The sequence below is a fragment of the Amblyomma americanum genome, chromosome 1 (assembly GCF_052857255.1).
Source record: "Amblyomma americanum isolate KBUSLIRL-KWMA chromosome 1, ASM5285725v1, whole genome shotgun sequence".
In the NCBI taxonomy this organism is placed as follows: domain Eukaryota; kingdom Metazoa; phylum Arthropoda; class Arachnida; order Ixodida; family Ixodidae; genus Amblyomma; species Amblyomma americanum.
The window spans coordinates 149,351,114-149,376,351 of record NC_135497.1 but is presented as its reverse complement, the minus strand read 5'-3'; the positions used below and the strand labels follow the sequence as shown (position 1 = coordinate 149,376,351).

The 25,238-nt window shown below is 46.2% G+C and overlaps 1 protein-coding gene across 2 annotated transcripts in view; it reads right to left on the bottom strand.

The window, feature by feature from the left end:
• Positions 1–25,238, bottom strand: part of LOC144113910 (regulator of microtubule dynamics protein 1-like) — a 60,518-nt gene that overhangs the window by 30,717 nt on the left and 4,563 nt on the right. For both annotated transcript variants that reach the window (XR_013310909.1, XM_077647296.1), the window contains exons 3-4: positions 11,480–11,724; positions 7,691–7,953 (exon numbers count right to left, since the gene is read on the bottom strand). Coding sequence is in view for 1 of the 2 variants with exons in the window: in XM_077647296.1 (XP_077503422.1) it covers positions 7,691–7,953; positions 11,480–11,724 (508 nt within the window). In the remaining variant the exon portion in view is untranslated. The remainder of the gene's footprint in view (positions 1–7,690; positions 7,954–11,479; positions 11,725–25,238) is intronic.

Genomic DNA, 25,238 nt, shown 5'->3' with positions numbered 1-25,238 from the left:
CTTCTAGGACATTGAGGGCTTGAGATGCTTTCTTTTTAAGGTTGTCAATGTGCGTGGTAGAAAAGTAAGTTTCTTGTCAAAAGGGACGCCTAGAAATTTGTTTTCCTGTTTAGGTGGTAGTACAGTTTGGTTCAAGTATAGATTAGGATTCACCTGTAGGCCTCGAAAACAGAACAGCTACTGTTTTTTGAGGAGAAAATTTGAATCCATTTCTGCCTTCCCAAGCAGCCAGTTTATTTAGTGTCATTTGTATTTGTCTCTCACAGGCAAATATGCTGGAGGAAATGCATGCTATTTGCAGGCTATCTACATAAACCGAATATATCTAGGACTTGGGGATTGTTTTTTCTAGGGAATTCATTTTTACAATGAAAAGTGTCGTGCTTTGGCAGTCGTGCCTCGTATATCTCGACGACTCTGAATGTGCGGTTAGCCAGGAAGTAGTTCAAGCAGTTCAGCATCCTTCTGCGGATACCAAGGTCTGCTAGGTCATGGAGTATACCGAACTTCCTTGTGGTGTCATAGGCCTTGTGGTATCATAGGCCTTAAGACTTGAGTAAAATGCTCGCCAAATATATTGGCCTGTTCTTTTAACAATGTTTGTGTACCGGATGTTGTCAGCAACGGAAGTGTGAAAGGAGTATGGTCATGAGTGAATTTAAGGACTTTTTCCCACATTTTATTTGAGGGTATTGAACTGTTTATTGAGGACACATATTTCTCTCCATTTCTTAGAATGTACCACGCTCTCGTCTTGGCCCTCTTAAAGGAAAGCAAGTTTTCTGTAGTGGGACACCAACGGAGAGAGCCCCAGGCTTTGTTTTGCTGTTTTTTTGCCAATGTGCATTCTTGTGTCCACCATACTTTGTTTTTCTTGTCAGTGCGGCGACGTGAAAACATATATGAAAAGGTCTAGAGAAAAGTACTGGCGTAGGCGCTCGCAGTGCATTTGTGGGAAGGTGCGATACGATATGCAGTGAGGCTGTGGGAAGGTGCAGTACGGCATTCCACGGTCATGGAGCTCTGGTGGCCCTGAGGCGCGTGTGTGTGCGACAGTACACGGTGCTGAGAGATGCGTAGCAGTCCAATAGACTCTCCACCAAGACAGTGTTGATGCCCGTGCACATCGCCTCTTGTCTGCACACAACGTTTCACTGGAGTGCCGCCTATTGCTGGCCGCACGATTTTCTAGCTTTGTAGACGCTCAACTCCGCAAACAGTGAGGCCAAAGCATGGCCAATACAAGGAGGAGCACGGACTCATTACTCAGCAAAAGTAAATTTGCTAGTAATTAAATTAACTACCCTTGCTATGAAATGACTGCTGCAAAATAATTCAATACAATATTAAATTACCAGTCCAGAAAAGTAATTAATTACATTACAAATTAGAGAAAAGTAATTTATGGTGCTGCTATCTATGCTGCCGTTTAACGATGGTGCAACGAGGCTGAGCAACAACACGAAGCAAGCGATAACCTTGTGCTGAAAGTTGCACCATGTGCTGCGCCTGCACGCTTTGGGAGAGAAGGGTTGTACTGCTTGCTTCTCACCGTAAAGCGCGTTCAGGTGTAGTGATGGATGTTCAGCTGCTGGTAGAAAAATTTAATGAATGAGACAAAGAAATGAGTCATTGGCACTTAAGTGGTGTGCACGCAAGTATTAACTTTTTTTTTTTTTTTGCAAATCGAAGGTTGTTTCGATGAAAGAACAGCTCGAGATTGTCCAAAAAGAATTTTCACGTAGCCGCCACACGAACCTTCGCTGTCGCAACTTTTAGTATAAGAAAAATGCGACGTAGAGGTAGAAGCAGTACGAAATTAAACACTGACCATTATCAAGTTAGCGGCTGCACTTGTTGCCTGCAGACATGGCAGTAATCAAATTACTAAAATGAAATTAGTACTTTAATTGCTGCCATGTCTGCAGGCAACATTAACCCTAGAATACGTTATGTCATTAATTTGTAAGCAGTTCTCTACAGTGCCACTGAACCACAAAAGTCAAGTTTGTGTTTTTGGGTGGGAATGGAAGGGAAGGGATTTACTTTTTTTCTGGGCCTGTAATCAGGGCTCTGTCTTCCTTTCGCTCAAGAGAGCTGTTCTGCCACTGCAAAGCAGGAGGACTAGGGGTTACATCCATCACCTCGCCAGAGGTTCTGGAGGACCACGGAGAAGCCGTGGGTGTATGAGTTTAAGGCCTCCCATGGGGGGCCGACTCTTGGACTGGTGCTCCCTGCCATAGCCTCGGTGAAAGTGGCCTGGGCAGCTCCTGGAGTGCTGTATGGAGCAGCACCCCTGTGCACCACATCAGCGAAGTTTGTTTTTGCAGAGAAGGTGAAAAATTCTTTGCGTGAAAGAGCCGTCAGCTTCCTTAAACGCATCTTCATCGTTACCTCTTTCTCGTTCTTCCATGAGGGACATGACCTTGAATAGGGGAGGTGATCACCTTTGCAGTTTGCGTAGCATAGTGCTGCTACTCTACAGTTTTCAGAAGCATGTTCTTTTGAAGCGCACTTTGTGCAAGTGTCGCAGCCACGGCAGCTTTGTGACCCATGATCGTACCTTTGGCATTTGAAACATCTTCGCGGATTTGAAATACAATGTCGGAAATTTATCTTCAGATAGCGAGCTTCTATGGACTCCGGGGGTGTGCTCGAATTGAAAGTCAAAACTAGATGTTTTGTGGGTATCCCTTTGTCATCCTTCCTTATTTTGATGCGATATACATTTTGTGACATTCTGGTCTCCAAGACTCTCAAGCATCTCTTCCTCAATGAGGTGGATGAAATGTTTCGGAAATAAACTGTGGACGGTGTTTAGAAATTGGTGTGCAGTGACTAACACTGACTGAGATGCCCTCAATGGACACTATGTTGGAAAGTTTCGAGTACTGGGATATATCTTTCAGCTCTAGTAGCAGGTCACCTGGACATTGTTCTTGCTGGGTTTTCTTCTACTTCACTGTGCACTACACGGTACTTGGGAAAGTTTACCTTCTTTTTTTGAAAGAAGTCAGTTGCCTCGTTCCGCACTCTCTTGTGAAGGCAATCATTCTGTGGAAAAGGGGCAGCCATAAAAAATGCATTCTTTGGCCATGGTGCACGCCACCCACCATGGAGCCCAACTAGGGGACGAGACAGGAACTTAAAAAACAAGTCCTGCCCATGCCAGCTGTACATCACTGGTATAAACAAATATGGGGCAATTTAGGGCAGTTGCACCACACAAAGGTTAACCCTAGCTGCTTATGAAAAGTGAAAAAAGCCAAGAAGGGAGGAGGAGACAGGAAAGCTGTGAGAAAAAGATTAGAAAGTGACAGCTGGAGGGGAGGACAGGAAAAGGTGACTGCCAATTTCTCCCGGTTGGGTCAGGCCGGAGGTGCCGTCTACAGGAAGCTGGAGCCAAAGTGGTGTGTTGCCTCTGCCAAGGGACATTACAGGTCCAAACGCTCAGCATCGACTCAACCACCTGGATCCAATTTTCCCTTGACATGGCTGAGCCACGCATAACTGAGCCACACATGGCTAAGCGCAGGTGCTCGGGTCCATGGTGGCGTACTGCTCACCATCATCCCGTGCAGGGATGTCCCTGCGGATGCCTGGGAAACCATGGTGTTGCAACTCACCGTCTGCATAATGCAGATGCCCCTCTGGGGGCGGGTGGGATTGAAAGGATGGAAAAAGAGGAGGTGGATGTTGAGGTTGGAGTTGGTTTTGTGGGGACCTGCCCCGAGTCCTCTTTGTAGGCTTTCCCGAAATGCACCCTGCGGCAACAGCATCGCCTCAAGGGAGGGGCGCATTCACTGGTTAGTTACCATAACTAACAAGGAAGGACGCCACAGAGACTGTTTGCGCGCGTGCGGGACGCAGCTTACAGCATCTCTCTCTCCGGCTAGGATCGTCGGCGCGAGCGGACGTTTTGCACGCGGCTCCGCTCTTCGAGAGCGAGGCAATGAAGTGGCGGGGAGACATGCTCCCGCATCTTGTCCCGTCCAGCCTCGATTCATTATTCTTGTTGCTAACTGGCGTTATTGTAGATGCAGCAATAAATACCTGTTTGTGTCAGCCAGTGTGTCGTTCCTTTGTTCCCGCAGAGCAAGTCCCGCTGTGGTCAGCGTGCACACGGTAGCGTACGTGATCACAGGGTGGGGTCTGGCGATTTTGAACTGTGTCAGCCGCGGTAAAGCGGGCAGAATGTATTTATCTCCCCAATTAAATACCCCACATCTGGCAGCCCAACGTGGGGCCTGCTCTTGGAACATTGGATGACTGTCTGTTCGGTGCAAGGAACGCTCTTTGTCCAGACTTGGCAAGTGCTAGGCCTAGTGTGAATTTTGATCACTAGGACCTGCGGCATGCTTTCTTGAGTGCGAGGTGTATTGCACTGCACGTTTGAACTTTTCGCCATGCTCATCACATTTTTGGTAAAGTTTTCCCTGGACTTTCTGCACGAGGACCACTTGGTCCACATCAAGGGAGCGCAAGGCCTAGCGCCAGCGGAGTTGCCGAGCCCGAAGCGACACAGTACGGAACCTGCGTGGGTGGTCCGAGTTTTCTGTATATATTTTTCTCTGCTATCTCTTTTTCGACTCTGGGAGTTGGAGCTCTGGCAGCCGGGTGGCCTGGGGCCATGGGTGCCGCTACGAGCTAGCTGGTATTGGAGCTCGGCACCGGGCGCTCCAACACCGTCCGATACGGTGGGCGCCGACCGCTCAGAAGCTGCTTCGTGCAGTGAGCGGGGTAGGACCACCCCACAAAGCTGATGTCTCCTCACGGCTGTGCGCACGTAACCCGTTTTGGGTGTCTGTTTTTGTTCACGATCATTGTCAGTGGTAGCCAGGCCTAATGCTTTTCGGAGCTGCCTGCACCACGTCAGAAGAGGCACGACCACCGAACAACCGTGGTGTTGGGAGGAGTGCACTTTGCTGCCGACTCGGTTTTTTTTAACCTCGCACGAACTGAGGAGTTTCGATCAACTCAAGAAGGGGCTTTGTTCACTCGAACTTTGCGTTTGCACAGCCAACCGACACATTTTGCTAGCGAGTTAGGCATTGTGCCACAAGGCCCTTGCGGATGCCGTTCCCCCTCCCGTGACCTAGGTTAAAGGCACGCCAAGAGCGTTTCGGCAATTTTGCAGATCCGGTGGAGCCACCCAGGCTTGCTGTCCAATGCACATCATCTCGCTGCCATCTGCTGCAATGGAGCGGCCTGTATCCTGTTCGCCGCATCCATCCGGGGTAGCTGTGGCGAGACCAGTCAGCAGTCACCTCCGGCTGCTGTTGCCCTGGCGACTACTGCAGAAACCTGGCCTGCAGTTTTCAACTGGCGTTCTGTTTGCGGGCCTGCGGACACGGAGTCCACGGGCCATGCGAGTCGTCCCAGCAGAGACCTTCACGCCGCTTTCGGAACACCGCGGAAGTATACGTGGATGCTGTCGCCGTGACCTCCGTTGCAAGACCTGCCTCAAGTGCATGAAGGCCAGGGGACTCCTCCGTAGCATGTACATACAGGCACGTGGGTCCATTTAAGGTTGGGGGGATGTGGGCACCTGCCCTGAGTCCCTCCCCTTTGTAGGCTTTCCCGCAATGCACCCTGCAGCAACAGCATCGCCTCAAGGGAGGGGCACATTCCCTGGTTAGTTACCGTAACTAACAGGGGAGGGCACCACAGAGACTTCTTGCGCACGTGCGGGACAAAGGTTACAGCATCACTCTCTTCGGCTGGGATCGTCGGCGCGAGCGGACGTTTCCCACGCGGTTCCGCTCTTCGCCAGAGGGGTGAGGAAGTGGCGGGGAGACATGCTCCCGTATCTCGTCCCGTTCAGCCTCTGAGTATCCCTTGTCCTAGCGCGGGCGAAAATTCGCTCGTGACCATGCTGGTGAGTCGGACGACCTTGATTCATTAGCGTATTTTGTTGCTAGCTTACTTTTTTGTTGTTGTAGCAATAAACGAATGTTTGTGTCAGCGAATGTGTCGTTCCTTTGTTCCCTTCATAGCAAGGCCCACTGTGATTTGCATGCGCTTGGTAGCGTACGCGATCACGGGGTGGGGCCCGGTGGTTTTGAACTTGAGTCAGCCGCGGTTAAGCGGAAAGAAACTATTTATTTCCCCGATTACAACCCCTCAGTTTGCAGCATATGCCATGTGGAGGCATCTAGCCTTAAGAGAGCTTTGTAGGGAGAGGGGGAGCAGGTGGCCCCTGTTTCGTGCCATAAGTGTAGAATTTCTGAAAAGGTGTAGGTGTGATGTTTCCCGTGTATGTTGACTGGGTTGCAGCATTCGTTTCTCAAGACGTGGTCATTGAGGTCTCGGCCCATTGCCTCAACACGCATTCATTGCAGAAGACACGAGTCCAAATGATGCATGCCAGTGGGGTTTCTGTTTGCTGACCGTGGGAAAGTGTAAACGTGAGAGTCTGCACAGTCAGTGGGGTAACTCTGCCTTGTGAGAATGTTTTGCAGGCAGGTTGGGGGCCTGTGAAGATAGTGGTTGTTGCAGGGTGGTGTGGAAAGTGGAAACATCGAAAACAGAGTCACGGAACAACCATGACCATTGTTATTTGAAAACAACTTCATTTTCTATCAGAGGCAGAGATTTGTACATGGCAAAATGCGCTCGTATACACTGTGCTATGAACATAAGCCCCCCCCTTGCAATACTGCTGACTGCTGCGCCCCGTCCATGGGCACAACCTTTTCTTCACTATGTATGAAGATTGAGGCAATATTATTGGTACCGCATTTAGTACCTAGGGTAAATTCTAAAAAGCCTATAGTATATGCTTTGCCTACATACAAATATGCTAGGATGCAAAGCCACTACCCAAAGCTGGGTGAAAGTAACAGCCTTTAACTTGAACACTATTAAATAAATATGGAGATCCACACACAAAATTCGTAACAAATTCTGTGGTTCTGTAATGAAATTAAGTATTTTAGACAAACACCTAATGTAAGCATATTAACTGATTGACAGTCGATATTAACAGACAATTCCAAAAAAAAATTATAGAGGCACCTAAGCAAGTCTTGTGATGTATAAATGCGAGAGCAAGTGTAACTGGCTCACTGGGTCAGTGCACACCTTAATTGCCCTGTAGATAGGCAGTGGTGTCCACCTACAAACCCAAGCAATTATGCACCTTCCTTTTCTCAAAACCAGCGGAAGGTTTAGACTCCATTAATTTTAAGGAAAGGAAAGGCACATAACTGGCTCCCTGAGTGAGTGGACACCTCAATCACATTTGGAGGTAGGTACTGGAGATGCTGGCAGCCACAGGTTTGAAGTGTAAAAGGCTCACTGGATCAGTGCACACCTCAATCCCCCTGTAAGTAGGTCATGGCATCCACCTACAAACAGAGGCAGTTATGTGCCTTTCCTTTTCTCAAAACCAGTGGAAAGTTTAGGCTCCCTTGATTTTTGAAGAAAGGAAAGGAGCATAACTGGCTCCTGGGTCAGTGGACACCTAAATTGCACTTTGAGTTACCTGGCAGAGGGGGCCTACTGCGCCAGGAGGGGTGATGACATCACTTATGTGCCACGTTTCCGCCATGGGTTTCTGATTACTGCAGGGCTTTTGCACAATGAGCCAAGTAATTCTCTCGCATTAAAATGGCCAAAAAGTGGTGATGCAGTCAAAATGTCCCCATACAACAAGCAAAAAGTAGCAGAATAGAGTAACATTTCTCACCAATTTCCCAGAACATAATAATTCAGTGGGTCTTGTGGCATCAATTCTATTGCTCTCTGCAAAAACAAAAGTAAAACTTCTGAATACAAGAAAGCAAATATTGAAAAATAGTCCTTTCCACAGCTTATAGCTCTAAAAGGAGTGTCTGATAAAAATATATACTGCTGACTTGCCTGAACATGCTTCTTGATTAGGAAGCCATCATGGATTCTCTCTTTGGTTGTTGGATGGTCCTTTTTGGAACCTATCAGGATGCTATACCACTGCAAGAAAAGTACAAACCAAAAAATAGTAAGAGAAAAAAGAAAAGTAGCCTTCCAAAAACAAGAATTGCTATGTAGCAGTACAGCACACACGCATTTATTAAAGGAGTATAGACACCGAATTTTTGGGTGCGTGTTCTCTACTTTGTGATGATGCGTAAGGCATTAGTCACACGAATTACCATAGGGTATTCGCCTACGACAACTAAAATTTATAATCGCATTTCTCTCTCATGCTGTTTCGATCTCAAATGCCAAATGTTTAGGTTTAGGTCACGCAAGGCATGAAAAAATTGCACTAGAATTGCTGCTTCACCATTTTAATGCACTACAATGCTAAACCCAGCCTCCCTCAATAGCTGGAATGACAACCAATAAAGAAACAAAGATTATATTCCAGTTTTTGCATGCCTCATGTGACGTAAACACAATTTTGACGTCACAAAGCAAAACCAAAACAGCACGAGAGAAAAATTCAATTATAAATTAACTAGCGATAGTAAGCGAATACCACATGGTGATCCATGTAGAGTCATCTTTGGTGTATCACTGCACAGGAGAAAACATCCCACCAAAATTAGGTGTTAATATCCTCGTCGGGCCCAAGCAAACGTTCGGCCTGTCAGCATTAACCTGTATACATATATGAAGCCTCGGTGGTCTGGTCAATGTACATACAAAATATGGCAGCAGTTCTTCACTTGTGATTTTTTTCCATGCTATCTGCTACGGGCCTCTAGGCCTACATAAACATGCAACAATGTTTTATGGCGTATATTTAGTTAAATATGTGCACAAGAGAATGTGTATTAAAATGAAAATTACAAGATATCCCAAGAAACAGCATCACAGAGACTTGAGAGCCGTTTGGCCGCTGAGAGCAGAAATCTGGTTTACACAAATCAACCAACTTGGTTGGCTACTCAGAGCGCCCCTACCGCCCCCACTTGTTGAAAAGCTTGCTACGTGGGAGCACAGTCAGGACTCTCTGAATTCCAATGTCATTTAGGCTGTAGGAGTGATGCTTTTTTCTTTAATTCTGTAAAATACATATGTGCATTAAAATGTATGTGAGGTCTGACAAGGATATAACAAACCCCAATTGAATAAAACTCTCAAAGTAATGCTTTTTTTTTTTTCATTTCCCATTCTCTGCCCTATTCGCTTCCAGACTTCCATTCACAATCCAGCTCGCTCACAATCCAGTTGGCAGGTTGTGATGATGTCACAAGGCTACATGACCTAAGTGGGCCGCCAGAATGTCACACAGGCTTCAGACAAAGATCGGCGAAATCGCTGAGTGCGAGTTTAAGTGCTAATGCACTAAAAAACAAATACGAATGGCGCCCTATCCTAACTGTCACGGCTTTACAGCTTTGCTGGTGTGGTCGCTTTATTCAAGCAATGCAGCACAGTCATTTACCGATAAAAAATTAGATGATTTAGCAAGGTTAGGCCAAATTCAAACTAGGTGCACTTGCACTGCGCTTTACACTTCGGTTTCGGTTCAAGGCTCAGTATAAAAGGGCAATGCGATAGCGGCATCTTCTGGATTCATTGCGCAAAGATGGAAGTTGATGAAGACGACAACATCCACAGCATAGAGCGAGAGACTGGCAGTTAAACAAGCAGGAAATTTGGCCGAGGCAATGATGTAGTGGTGTAATGAAGTGACCAGCGCAGCTGATCAGTTACCACCACTGAGGGGTCCAAAACCCACTCACAGCCATAGTGTGTTTTGCTATTCAGTCATTCCAGCTCCTATAGGTGGCACGGCGGCAGTGCGACATGGCAGACGAGGCGGTGATGGCGCCGATGCCATAGCATGCGTCTTTATAGAAGCAAAGAGGCTTCTTCACGTTGTGGCACCTTTAGTGTGATTTTTAGAGTATAGATAAGCAGCAGTAAATGATTTTTAATTATTAATAAGATCCTATGCTTGAGTTTGGCTGCATTGCAGGCTCGATATAAATTTTTATCGATATGAGCATGGAACCCACAGTTCGTAAGTGCCGAAATAACTTCATTGAAACTTGCGAACTCAGCTTAGTAAAGTGCGACAAACACTTTGAACTGTGATTTTTTGCGCATTCACTTTCTTGTTCGTTCGGCACTCACCCGAGAACGGAAAGAAACTACTTCAATAACCCAGACAGTCTGACCCTATATTTGGTGCCTACACCAGTGCGGCCTTACCCGCATAAATACGGTATGTGTATTGATTGCGCGCTGACACAATTGAAAAGAAAATCAGCAGTTGGTAACACTGGCCACGGTCCGCGGCGTAATATAACTGCACTTACCAATTACAACAGAGATCAAAATCACCCTTTTAATGTTGGGCTGCATCAAACAATCCAGAAAGGTCGAAATCGTTGAGCCTACCATTTCGACTCGTGATTGGCTGCTTGTTTAGGTGAACAGAAAAGTTTTACCAGTGGTCTACATTTTCTCACGAAGAAATTCTGTTCGGTTTTTCATAATGTGGGCGGAGCTTTACTGCAGACTTAATTTTGTCCTACTATAGTCCATCTGCAGCGTACGTTGGTCACATATATGCGGCAATAGAATAGGCAATGCAGCTGTTGTTTGAAGCGGCAGCCAGGGGGTTGTTCTAGCTTTATAATGCAGTCTAAATTAGCGCTCAAAATTGTTTTCGACTAGCGGGAAAAAACGCTTTGACCGAGTGAGCAGACGACAGTGCCAAGAAGCATTTCTGGTTATTCATCCGCATTGCACATTATATTCAAGAAATGAAGGTATAATTGTGAAGTTCTTGCCATTCATATCGCTATTTAGCGATCACGTTGTGGCCAGAAAGCCGTGTTTAATCTGGACCAGAAGGGACTGAAGCTTGATGAAAAATCTGCAAATGCCCGCCTTAAAATATAACCAATATACTTCATATCAGCGAAGTGTTTAAGCACTGCACTGCTTTCATACAGCTGTAATACGCTACGTTGGCCGCATGAGCAAAACACCAAATAGGAATGCATTGACGACATGGTGTCGTGGTGCCAACAGAGTACGCTGCTGAGACGGGTCATTGGGCTGAAACTCGTTACCAACCTGCAGAAGGCACTTAATCACTGCTTTTTGAACGCTTTACGAGCTGGCAGAAACAACATGTCTGCCGTTTGGTATGTGCGCACATTGTAGAATAACAGAATATGCTCATTTTTGACGCGTATCTATGCTGCAAACCACTGCGATAGCACGCGCCGCGCAGAGCAATCACTGGCTCGCCGCTTCAAGAAGAGGCCGCGTGGCGCCGCCACCGTCGCTGGAACGACCGAATAAAGTGTTTTGCATAGTTGACCATAAAGCCTGCTGACAGGTTGCCCACAACCTGGTGGGTAGGCTGCCAGCTGCCAACCGTGGCAGGTGGGCCACCTGCCAGAGGCCTCGGACAGAAACACCTGCGAATTCAGAAATTGGGGGTTTCCACGAGGTACTCAGAGAATTAGAAATTGGAACTAGGTACAAGCCATGAGAACTTCTCACTAGGAAGTACTGCGACACATACCTTGTGAACAGGGCCAAGGTCTTCACCTCCACACTGAACAGCCTTGTCAAGATAAGCTATGCCCTCTGCCAGGCCAGCCTCCTTCTCTGCCTTAGGGGCTAGTTCACATCTCTTGAATGTGACACGTGCAAGGCGCCATAACAGATCTGGATCACCGCATTCCTTGTGGTGTAACAGCATCTTGTATGATGCCTCGTGGTCACCAGCTTCATGCAAGCGGTCAGCCTCCTGTTTTGCACGTTCAACTGGAAAAAAAAAAAAAAAGAATTTTATCACACCTAGAGATAACGATATTATTAGCATTAAGAACATTATTGCCTTGAAAGCTGTGTTTTTACACTTAGGTGTTTGCCTCACTAAGCAGGTGGGAAGCACAGCCTTTGTCAAAAGTTTAGAGCTTAGCAGGGTTTCTGGCACATCCGTGCAAGTCCTTGCCTTCGGAAAGGGGCGGACCAGAGTTCCTCTTACCTTCAAGAGACTTTGGAACGCTGTTGTTGCATAACAAACCACAAGGTGAGACCCAGAAGCAAACCCACCTGGGCTCAACTTTTGAGAAAGACTGTACATCTATGTAGGGCAAGGTAATCATGACAGATAACCACAAAAATGAAATTGGTGGAGAATATCCAGTTGGCTCAATCCCAAATTATGAACAGCCTGCCATGTACATGAAAAGGAAAGAATCAAACTCATGTATCCTGCAGAAGTTGCCTATGGGACTAAAACATGGAGGGTAACAAAAAGGCTAATGTTCAAAGCAGTCCAGCAAGCAACAGAAAAGAAAATGAGAAGTGTAATGTTTTAGACACACAAACTATAAAAACCAACCTGGTTATATAGTCCAAGAATGACAAAGAACTAATGACAGCTGTTCAAAATAAGCTACTTGTGTTGGGTTTTATGGCACATGGACAACTCAGGCCATTATGCACCAAACTCAAGGTAAGGAAAATTGTCTTCTGCAGACGTTTTTAGAAATATTATCGGTGGAGTAGGGGGCGTAAAACCAAAAGAAAGATTTTATGAATGGCTAATATTAAGAGCTTTAAAAGAAGGTCGGGTAATCTCAGCAGGCATCCTTGGCTGGGCAAATGTGTGGAGCCTCCAAACCAGTAAAAACAAAACCTCAGCCTTCTCAGGAATGAGAAGGTGGCTGAGGTGTATCAAAAAATGAAGCGAATCAGTGGGTAAAGATTCAGTTCGCTGAGAAAACCTGCTTCTCTTAAAAAGCTAAAAATACAAGTCGTGCCAACAACTGCATCTTCACCGAAAAGCAAGATTGGGTGTAAAGGAATATGTTCATTATAAAACTGAGTAAAATGTTTTTTTTCCTAAGTTTTTCAAGTTTTGTGCATGAGTGTAAACTGTGATTAACTATTAGCTGATCTCCACATTTTCCACAAGCAGGTTAGTCTTGTTTCGTCGATAGAAAGTTGTGTGTGATGTGTTGCAGCGTAAACGGAGACATAAAATAACTTCAGTGAAACATTCCTGGTGCAAGCATGACTTCTATTGATTTAGAACTGGCTTTGCCAAGTGCATTTTGTTATTTACTTTACTGTTCCAAGCTGTCTGCCATTTTTTCCTTAATTTCCGTTGTACTATGCTCATGCAATCCTTAAAGAGTATATTCACTTTTTTTATTTCCTTGCCACGGGCTTGAGCAGCGCACAAATCTGCTCTGTCGTTGCCTTTTATTCCGACATGACTTGGGACACAGCGCACTTATATTTTGTCATTGAGCTGTGGTAGTTACTATGCTGTGTATAATATCACCAAGCAGAGGGGTGACTGCGTTTTTAGAATGCAGAGCTGTAAGTACACTTAAGGAGTCTGTGTAAATAATAGCGTTTTTGAGGTACTTGCTTAGTATTTTTTCTATGGCCACACATACTGCACAGCATTCCACAGTGAAGATAGATGCGCACTGCGGAAGTCGTACTGTTTCCTCCGAATTCCCTCGCACCACTGCGCTTCCTATGTAACCATGTGTTTTTGATCCATCAGTATAAAATTCCGTAAAATCACTATTTTTCTTCGAGGGCAAGGAATTCTTGTAATATATGTTGTTGTGGAGTTTGTTTCGTCCAGAAGTGTGTAAGAGTGAAATCACAGATAGCAGGGAAATTGTACCATGGAGGTAGTGGGTCTCGTCTTTGTGCAAAACCAGGTAATGTATCCAGCATGCTAATATCCTCGCAAATATCTTCAAATTGCAAGAGCAGTGGCCTGGTAGCTTGTGGTTTTTGTTAAAAAGCGTTCTAGATGGGCACTTTGTAGCGATGGGGTCACATAGATGCTTCTGCAGTGAACGGATTTTTAGAATGTATGAGCATGTGAGCATGCTTCTCCTGTCTGTGATAGTTCGTTAGTTTCAGTACGAAGACTGCTTATGGGTGATGTCCTGTATGCACCAATGGAAAGACACAAACCAAAATTATGCAGTTTAAGACACGATGGTATCGCTGACCCATAAACTATACGTCCATAATCTAAGGTCGAGTGAACAACAGGCCGATAAATTTGTAAAAGGCATGTCCTATCAGAACCCCAGCGTTTTCGAGAAAGTACTTTAAGTATGTTCAAGGATCCGGAGGCTTTCTTTTTTAGAGCATTAAGGGGGGAGGCTACCCTTGAATACTAGCCTTTTTGTTTCCTGAGATATCTGAATGAAGTTTTCAGGGTAGGCTCATAGCACAACCATTTGAAGAACTACCAAGTTTCTCAAGTCACAGGATTTTTTTCAGTCATACACCAACTCGCCCCACAGGCTGTCATTCTAAAGTGACAGCGCACGTCTGCATGACGCACTCTGTGCAGCTCGCAGACGTCAAGCTGAACGAAACAATTCCCAGCACTGTTTGAAGGGAGTGTTTGTCCGACTCATCTGCTAAAAGCACAGATCGGAGCTTGGAGAGTAACGTCGGGAATGCTCTAAACGCGCATTAAAAATTGGCGCTGCGTGGCACGGAGATTCCGGCCATTATATTTTGACAAGGTGAAGTCCACGGCAGCAGCAAGATGGCGCTGCACAAACTTCATTTTCAGTTTGCTTTTTTTAGCTACCATGGCTTGTTTGCACTAAAGCAAACTGATTTAAAATAAAATAAAAAAAATTAAGAAACAAATTGTTCGTCCAAAGGGAATTGAACCCTGGTCTTCAGCATGTGAAGTGAGTTCACTAACCACTAGGCTACGCAGTGCACGGGTTCTGCCACCTCTAAATCAGTCTCGAAACTTTACGGACAAAGGTTTTAGCACCTATACCGCAATCATCTGAAAAAATTTTCTCCAGACTCGCTTTTTCTTGAAAAAGTGCCCAGTCAGCGGCGAGGTTTGGTCAGAATAATTGATGGTCAGGATGATAGGCTGATATTAACAGGCAAATGATCACTTCCGTACGGGTTATCTATAGCATCCCACTTAAAATCGGTGAAAACAGATGGCAAACTAAAATATAAATCCAGGCAGCTCATCTTTCCAGTGCTCGGAGAGCAGTACGTGTGCCTACCCATATTTAGTAGGCACACATTACTGCAGAGAATAAAATCTAAAATACGGCCTCTGGTGTCCGTTTCTTCACTACCCCAAAAAAAAGGAGAGTGCATTAAAATCCCCCACTACAAGATATGGCTCCGGCAGCTGTTTAAAAAGTGCTTCTAAGTCATGTAGTGTTACGGACAGATGCGGTTGGAGGCATATTGGGCATATTGTTATTGTTTTAAAATGAAGTACGGCGACTGCTAACGCTTCATATTTGGTGTTAAGAATTATTTCATGAGTTGCAAAACCGCTCTGGACCACAACAGCAGCCCCTCCAGACAACCTACTCGCTTGCTTTCGATCACACCGCAATTATACCTTTTTAAAATATTTTTTTGAAGAGGTCCTAAGTTGGTCTTTTGTAGACAGAGAGCGACTGGAGAAAGCAAGTTCAAAATATCTTCTATATCGCTGCAGTTTTTTAAAAATCCACAACAATTCCGGTGGATTAAAAATGCCACGTTAAATGAGCTTTTGAAGGCGTAGTTAAAAAATTAAGTCTGCTGACTATTTGGGCCCCCTGTTGGGGTTTTTTCTTCTTCGCTCAAGAGAGCTACGCCTCCACTGAAGCGGGGGCAAACTTGGTGTTATGTCCATCACCTCCCTAGAGGCACTGCAGGACCGTAGTGTACCTGCGGGTGCACAAGTTGTAGGCCTCTCCCGATTGGGAGAAGCCTTGAGGGCTGCCGACCGAGAAGCCGACGAACCCTTTGTTAGAGGTGGCAGGGCAGCATTTGCTGCATCTGCCTGGGGCGCGGATGGCCCTGCCTCAGGCTCACTGTATGAGGCCTGAAGCGGTGCCCTGCCCAGTCACCCCACATCGGCGAAGTTTGTTTTAGCTGTGAATAAGAACATTCCCTGTGTCTGTGCAAATCGTTTTCGGGCTTCTTGAAATGTGATGTTTTCCTTAGTTTTAATAGTTATGTCTTTCTCTTTCTTCCAGGATGGGCATACCCTTGAGTACGCGGGGTGGTCCCTTCAGTTTGCACACACTGGCACCGCGTTGCAGACATCAGATTGGTGTTCATTGCATACACATTTGGCACAAGTTTGGCCGCGACAGCTCTGGGAGCCACGGGCGAATCTTTGACACTTGAAGCATCGTCGAGGTTTTGTGATGTAATGGTATTACAGTTATTTTCATATACCCTGCTTCAAAGGATTCGGGGAGTTGGCTGGAGGCAAATGTCAGGACTAAGTGTTTTGCCCATACTTCTTTGTCGTCTTTACGGATTTTTATACGATGGACATCGGTAACATTCTGGTCTTTGAGGCCCTTGAACATTTCTTGTTCAGTCAAGTGAGGAAATCATGTTCGGAAATGACGCTTTGACAGCATTGAGGGACCTATGGGCAGTTATGGAAACAGGTATGTCTCCAAAGGTTTCTATATCCGAGAGCTTAAAAAATTGAACTTTGTATCGGATCTGGAGAAGTAAGTCGCCGTTGGCCAGCTTCGTCCCCTTATAACCAAGGCCTAATCCGTCAGCCAGAAATTTGGAAACAATGAAGGGAGAGATGATTATCACTTGCTTGTCTGCTACTTTAGTGTGTACCACGTGGTATCTTGGGAAGTTTCTTTTGCTTTTGAAGGAATTCTATAACGTCGGTCCGCACTCTTTTTGGAGCAAAATTAGTTTGTGTGGGAGGGGGAGCCATGCTTTTAAAATTGCATTGTTCGCCTGTGGTGCCAGCCACTTACCACTGAAGAAGTCCTGCCCACGACAGCTGTACACCACTGCTATAACCAAATATGGGCAACTCAGGGTAGTTACAGCACACTAGGTTAACCCTAGCAGCTAATGAAAAGTGAAAAAACTGAGAAAAGAGGAGGAAACAGGAGAGTTGTAAGAAAGAGATTGTAAAGTGAAATATATAGGGGAGGATAGGAAAAGGCGACTGCTGATTTCCCCCGGTCGGGTGAGGCTGGAGGTGCCGTCTACAGGAAGCGGGGGCCAAAGTGGTGTGTTGCCTCCGCCAAGGGGCCTTAAAGGTCCAAAGGCTCGGCATCAGCTCAACCACCAGGATCCCCTTTTCCTTAGAAAGAGCAACGCCACGCACGGCTAAGCGCGGGTGCTCGGGTCCGTGGTGATGCACTGCTCACCATCATCCCCCTGAGGGGATGTCCCTGCGGATGCTCAGGAACCCGTGGTGTTGCCACTCACCGATGTCTGCATGTAGCAGACGCCCCCCCCCCCCCTGCGGAGTCAAAAATAAGCTTGTGGAGAGATGAAATATCAAGGGGGGGGGGGGGGGGGGGTAAAAATTTTATAATGGGTAAAATATGTTTTGTACTTTATAGCACATAGGCAACTAAGGCCTCATGCACCAAACACAAGGTTTAAAACGTTTTTTTGACAGGAGGGAGTTAAAAAGTTTTTTAGAAAGCTATAACCTGTTTAGAAACATTGCTTCTTTTAAGAATGAAACAACAAAGGAAATTTTGACAAGTGCATTTTGTCTTAAGGGTAAGCTTGGATGGAATGGGACGCGTTCAACACAAAATTGCGAGAAATGCATTTTCCATGGTTTCTCGAATTTCAAACATGAAATTAGGCTTGTGGTGATTAGCTCTGCACACAGTTTGCATGTAGGTTATCTTTTTTTGCGAGCATGAAGCTGCGTGTCCAATATTAGGCATGAAATTCCTTCAATGAAGAATTCTTGATGACTACAATATTACCATTTTTCGATGAACAGTTCACTAGGAGTAGTCTACTGTTTACTTCATTATCCCAAGAAGTCTGCCATTTTGCCCTCACATTTCTCTGCACAAATTTCACGACATCTTGTGGGATACACGCATACCCCATTTCCTCCACCAGCCAGCGGGGAGCATGCGAACGCCACAAGGCAAACCGCGCAAGCCACCTGGAGCCTGCTTCTCCTCCCATTCCTGGATGGCACCGCGACGCCGCAGGGGCACTCTGGCCGCTCACATAAGGGGAAAGGAGGCAAACACTGCTCAGGGGAGAGCGAACGATTGCCACCCCGAGATGTAATTGGCAGGCATTAAAAAAAGGTGCCAATTGTGCGGGAAGGGAACTCGCGCCACGGACCGCCGAGGAATCCACTTCGCCTGCCCCCTTGTGCCCACTCCTACCCGTGAGTCCTGCGATGACGGACGGCCATGGTAAGCCTTCTGTCTTTGTTCTTTTCCCGGATTGAACATTCTTCCGGCACGAAGTGCTTTTTATTTTCTGCTGCCGCTAATAGATAGTTTCTCACGAGCTCTGCCTCTGCCTATTTCGCCCGAACCCTTCGTGGTTGCAACGGGTTGCTCCACGGATTGGGGGACACGGGTTGCGTACAAGTGACGCCTGTGTGCAACTGGCATGGAGACTTGTCTTCTCCGACAGCTGCGCACAGTGTGACCACCATAATCTTTATGTGGCATAGTTATGTGTTTTATTTTTGCATAATCGGCTGCTGTAGCACATGCATCAGATCTCTAATTGCCACTTATTCCCATGTGGCTAGGGACCTTAACTTTTCAAGCATAAGCAGTGGCGTCACTAGGGTAAACGTCACCCTATACGGTAGACTTCTAGTGCACCCCCCCACCACCTCATTTTGATGCCCTTCTTGGCTGTGGAAGCTGCTCTTAACTATAACATATGAAAGGTATTTGACTGAAGCATCACAAGAAAAACCTATTAGTGAAAATAGTATAGCATAGTGCTCACAAATGACAGATGTACATAACTGCACAGCTAGCGGGAAGAGACGTCTAGCACATGAACCGCTATTCGTCTTCCTATTTGTCTGCACCACATCGTGACACGACCCCATTCCTGGTGCTTAGCTGGAAGCGTGTCACCTGTGTGGTAATGCTTGAGCGGAACAGCATCAACAGCATCTGTCGCTAAGCGGTTGAACGATGTCAGAAAATTGAGCAGGGCAATCTTGCAGGTGATATCAGTCACCTGATGGAGAACGCGGGAATGGTCAACGTACGGGGAGAATAGTTTTTAGCGAATCCGAGCCAGAGAAATGGACACCACAGGAGGACGAGCTAACCTGGAAATACGTGGACTTCTCGATGCTAGCAGTCAAATTGGCTGCTCATTGATTTGTGACGAGGAGAGGCGGGCACAGGAAAATTGGCACGTGAACTCCACTTGCATGCACTGACATCTCGTGCATACTGTGTGGTTGAGGCGCCAGCAGGCAGTATCAATTATCCAGGCCCTAGGACAATATAGGGTGCCTGGTGAACAAAGGATAAGACAGCAAAAAGACAGTGGTGTAACGGCGGAAAGAACTGTAGGAGAGCCTGACACGAGGAATAGCAACTTCCCAATAACTGTGGTGAGCTCAGGCCTTTGCCAAAAGTAAAGATCCTTGGGAGTCTGCTTCTGGGCCCATGCTGTGTGGCTCATTATGCATCGCTAGAGTTCCAGTGCCATGGAGATAAGAAGCCCTGCAAAATTTAGGACTTCAGTAAATCCTGCAGGCACCCCACAACCCTGCTTAGAAACAAACCCCTCGGCGCTTTACTTTTGCAAAGGCCGTACGTACCAGAGCATATCGATCAATGTGGCTGCCGCGGTGGCTGAGTGGTTATGGCGCCCGGCTGCTGGCCTGAAAGACGCGGGTTCGATCCCGGCCGTGGCGGTCGAATTTCGATGGAGGCGAAATTCTAGAGGCCCGTGTACAGTGCGATGTCAGTGCACATTAAAGAACCCCAGGTGGTCGAAATTTCCGGAGCCCTTCACTACGGCGTCCCTCATAGCCCGAGTCGCTTTGGGACGTTAAACCCTCAAAAACCATATCGATCAATGTTCGGCCGAGGCGTTCGGTCGATGGAGTCGACGAATGAGAGGCTGTGATGAGTTTGTGTCAGCTGGAACACGAGCAGAGGATACCACTGACGGCTTGTAGCAGAAACTAGCGGCCTCGATCGGTAAATAATTGTCATGGAGTACCATGATGAAGGATACCCTCTTGAAGAAAATCTGCAAAATTGCTAGCTCAAGTTATGGCTAATGGACTCGTTATAGCATACCAGAACGTCAAAAAGGTACCAGCAGGTAAAGAACAATGCGATATCAAGGTTCGGGCGAATGTCAATGGAGGCAACAAACCAGGCCTACAAAACAGCTGCACACCAGGCCAAACGTACACGACACACCAAGATGGCCGAGGGTTGGCAGGTAATTCTTTCAAGACGCCCGAGTGGAGCCATTGGGGCCAAAAAAGCAGACCCATCGGAGTAGATATTGCGGCAATAGGGTGCTCTCACACAAATGAAATGCTTGTGGGGAGGAATTCTGGTTTGCCGAGTCGAGGTCTGAAATCAACAATCATAACCAGAGATCATAGCATGTTCGTGGACAATGCTGACAAATTCTGAAATGGGGAAGAAAAAGGAAAAACCGTCAGTCTCACTGCAATCAGGCGGCACCACAGGGTGAAGAGACCAGCAGCGGTCCAGATGCCCAGACTTGTACTCTTGCAGATGCAAAACTCGACGGCCAAGTCGGCCCATGGCGTTTTTTTTTTTTAGTGAAGAAAGCCAGAAAAAAGCACGATGGCTGGTCAGAGCTGTGAAGTGCCGATTGAACAGGACACAGCGAAAATTGACAACAGCCAGAGCAAGCGCCAAACACTCACATTCAGTGATGTACTAATAATTAATTTTGCTAGGCAGCCGGCATAAGTAATGACGAGATCATAGTCTTGCTGTTGTTTGGCTAGGACAACACCGGCGCCAGTCTTCAGGCATGGGTGAGAACTTGACTTTGGGCTGATACATAGAAATGGGATAAAATTGGTGGCAAGATCAGCAACAAGATGAGCAACAAAAGGCTCTCGCTTGGCCAGGGCCCCAAACAAAGAGCACATAGTGGACGGGCTATACATGACAGCAAATTGTTTCACTAAGCGGTGGAAATGCAAACAAAGGCCAGCAAAGCTCCGGGTACGCTTCTTTGACAGGGGACCAGCAAAGCCTTTGCCAGTGGGGATTTCACTGGGGTCCGGTTGTACTTCTGAGGCATCGCATACGTGGGCAATAATGGTAAGCGGGCTCTAGTCGAATTAAGACTTCGTGATATTTAGCTGGAGATACACTTGACAGAAAGCAGCAAAAAAAAAAATGCAGAATGCAGCCTTTCGAGATAAAGAAAACGGAGGTTAAAAGCCCATGGCATCGTTTATCAAAGAAGAACAGACAAGTCGCCCAGTTGAAGCCCTGAAGGCAAGACCCATGATCTGCTTGAAAGTGGCAGGGGCATTACAAAGCCCAACAAGCGGGACTTAAAAATGATAGGACCCTCAGGTGTAACGAAAGCAGTTTTTTCATGGTCCATGACGTCTACAGTGATCTACCAATTACAGGAACAGAGACAGTTGAACTCGTACTTATCGTCGTGAATATATTAAAACCCCCTTGGCCAGACGGGATTCCGCGATACACTCGCCTTCAAAGCAATAAATATTGAAGAAATCAACACTACAAAGGTTTTGCGGCATCGATTAATGCCTGGATTGACAAGGTGGAAGTGACTGTGCAAGGCAAATTAATCAGCAAGAAATGCGAACACTCTGTGAGCATGTAAATGTGTGTGTATCAATAGCTGTATAGATGTTCTCCTTACAAATCCTGCGAAAATGAAAGGCAAGCGCGCTTTTATTTCTGCCTACAAGATTTTAAACACGAACGCTCAAGTGAAAAGCACAGCATCGCAACCCTAGTGTGCAACCCTCAGCGCTGCACCCGTGAGGTCTGCACCCCCCTCACGACGCTACTGGGCGTAAGCCTTCCTTGCCCCATTTATCAAACACTTGTGCATGCGTGACAACACTAGACGGCACCCATAAAAGATGGCGCCTCATGCAACCTTGCAGGTAGTGGTTAAATTAATGACTGGTCGAGTGGGGGTGCTCGGGAAGAGCAACCTGGATCGTACAAATCCCACCGGTGGAAGCAGCTGCCATCCCAGGGCAGGGGCCCACCACTTAACCGCTGCACCACTGCGCCAGGAGTGGTATGAGGACTCCCAGGGATCTATGAATGTTAAGTAGAGAATGACCAATTCTGGAGCGCGGGCCACAGTAAGGCGGCAAATGTCTTCACGAAATTGGCGCGCATATGAGAACAGGTGCGGCGGTGTCATGGCAGCAACTATGTAGAGCCATGCAGAGGTAAAACTGCCAGCTTCATGGCATCGGGTTGCATTACACCGCAGCACGTGGCGACTGCATTCACAAAGTGAGCGGGCGGGCTTACGCTTCTCACACGTGAGCAGTCTTAAGTATCTCTGCCGACTTTTTTGTCCTTGTGTTCCAGCTATTATCACATTGTGTTATGACTCCTATTAAGGGTTGGGCTGCATTTCTCGAAAGCAGTGCTGTGATCACACTCAGGGAGTCAATGTAGATAATACTGTCTTTGATGTTTTTCCTTTTTTTTTATACAGCCACAGAAAAAGCGTAACATTTTGCAGTAAAAATTTATGCACACTAAGGCAGTCCGGCTATTTTTTCCCATCTCCCTTGTTGCCACACTACCAATGTTGACTGCTGTTTAACAATCATCTGTGCAAAATCTGTAGTTTTCGCATTCTTCATTTACTGCAGAAAAGTCTTGCAGTATATATTCCTGTGGGGTTTGCTCTTGTAAATGTATGTCAGTGCAAAGTCGCATAGAGCAGAAAAACTGTACCGAGATAGCAGTGGGTCAGGTCTCCGGGCAATAGCAGGGAGTGTGTTCAGGATAACCAATTCTTAGCATTTTCTTCGAAGCGAAGGAGGAACAGTCTGTTTGGGGTTTTTGTTGGACAATTTCTTGGATAGACACTTTGTAACTACGGGGTAGCAGAGATGTTTTGGTAGTGAATGGATTTTTGACGTGCATGTCAGCATGGTTCTTCTAATGCAAAGGATGGTTTGTTGCATTCTACGAAGAGATTTTACAGGTGATGTCCTGTATGCCCCACTTGAAAGGCACAGACCTAAGTTATTTACAGCCTCTTCAGGTCAGACGGCCTAGCGGAACCATAAAATATGCACTTGTAATCTAGGCAGGAGCGTACTAGAGTGCAATAGATGTGCAAAAGGCATGTCCTACAAGACCCCCACAGTTTTTGTGAAAGCACCTTTGGGACAGTTAAAGATCGAGAAGCTTTTTTCGGGTCGGTTATGCGCGGAAGGAATGAGAGTTTTGTAAAAAGTAACACCTAAAATTTATGTTCATTTTTTACTGGTAATTCGGTTTCACTTAGGTATAGGGTGGGATCGTTCTGTAAGCCTCGTTTCAGAGAACAGCCACTGTTTTCTGATGAGAAAACTGCAATCCATTTCTGTCTGCCCATGTCAGTAGTTTATTCTTTGTCAACTGCACTTTTCTCTCGCATGTTGATACGCTGGAGGACGTGCAGGCTATCTAACGATCGTCAACATAGCCTGAGTACATAATGAATTCTGGGATAATTTTAGCTAAGGAATTCATTTTAACAACAAAGTGTTGTGCTTAAAATACACCCCTGAGGTACCCCATTCTCCTGAAAGAAGTTCGTTGAAGACTGAGCCTAGGCATACATGAAAGGAGCGGTTGGAGAGTAAGTCATTCAGACAGTTCAACATCCTGCCATAAATGCCTAGATCCCCTAGGTCATGGAGAATCCTGAACCTCCATGTTGTGTCATATGTCTTTCCCAAATCAAAGAAGACAGCGAAACAGTGCTGCCTGTGTATAAAAGTCTCTCACACAGCATTTTCAACGCGAACCCGATGGTCTGTTGCAGAGCACGCATTTTTTAAACCACAATGACGAACGTTGAGAAGTTCACAAGAGTTAGGCACAAAGGTTAACCAGATCTTCAGAATGCTTTCAAAAGATTTTGCGAGGCAGCTGGTAAGGACTACTGGCCTGTAACTACTAGGGGATGTTGGCTGCTTTCCAGAATTCAGGAATGGCACAATAACAGCTTCTTTTCCAGGCTTCCAGTATTTTTTGAGTACCCATATCCTGTTAAAAATTTCACAAGTGCTTCTACAAAGGTTTGAAAATGATGTGCCAGCATTTGGCGATGTATATCACAAGAGCTTGGTGCAAGCCCTTTGCCGGAACACAAAACTCTTTCTCCGTAGACTGTGATTAAACTATTGTATAGTTCTTTTGTTTCAACCACTTGTTGGAAGTCTGTTTCTCAACTGTGTTTTTTTTTACTTTAAAAATGATTCTGTGCAGTGTGAAGAACTGAAAACATTTGAGAACTGTTCACCTAAGATGTCTGCTTGTGAGCTAAAAGAAAAGAAATTGTGAAAGGTGAGAACCTGCCATTTAGTTTATTAACTTGCTCCCATTTTTTTTGTATGTGATGGAACAGCTTACGATGACACATAGCTTTGCCATGATGTTTTCTCCACACTGCGATGGATATGTAGTGCTTTTGCTCTTGCACCCCACCCCCCCTTTTAAAATTTTTAAAAGGAGATACAGGTCTTAAAATGGAAATTTTTATTACTAAGTATACCGTAATAAAATTAGGTGTGTGTGTGTGTGTGTGTGTGTGGTATGCAGTTCTCCTTGTTTTCAAAAATATAGTTTTAGTATACCTCACTTAGTTCTCACATTATGGGAAAATAAGCCTAATTAGTTAATTCCTTATGGGTCATTAAAGGGACTATGCAATAAATTAAGTGAGATTACGTAAAGCAGACGAGAGAGAGTCATTTCATCACTCGTCACCCCAACGCAAGAATTTTTAAGCTAGCATCAATAACACCGAAGATATAGACGATTAAAAATTACGCTCCTCCTCTCCCCCTCAACTCGTACACGCGGGGTACCACACAAAAATAAACAAAACAGCTCGGACTGGGCCCCGCCCATGAATACGTCATCCGCTTACATTCCTTTTGCAGCTTTCGGTTCTCGCTCCTAGCACCCCAGCAATAGCGGCGGCGTGCTTGCGGCGCGCGTAGGCTTTCTTTGCTTATCGTCTGTTGTAGTTAGCAGTAATGGACCCGGACCTCGAGGCAGGACTGCTCGCTCTTACAGCCGCGATGGGCATCGAACCCTAAGCTTTGAACGCCAGCGACGACAGTAGCGACTCCGCGAGCCACTGCGAGTGGCTCCGTAACTCCTGACAGGAGGAGGCGGCAGAGGAAAATTGAAACCATATGCGCGAAGGCAGTGCCCTGGTTCGCGCGGCGGCACGAGGAGACGATTTTCACGGCTACCGGAAGTGTGCCCGCGACGTCGTAG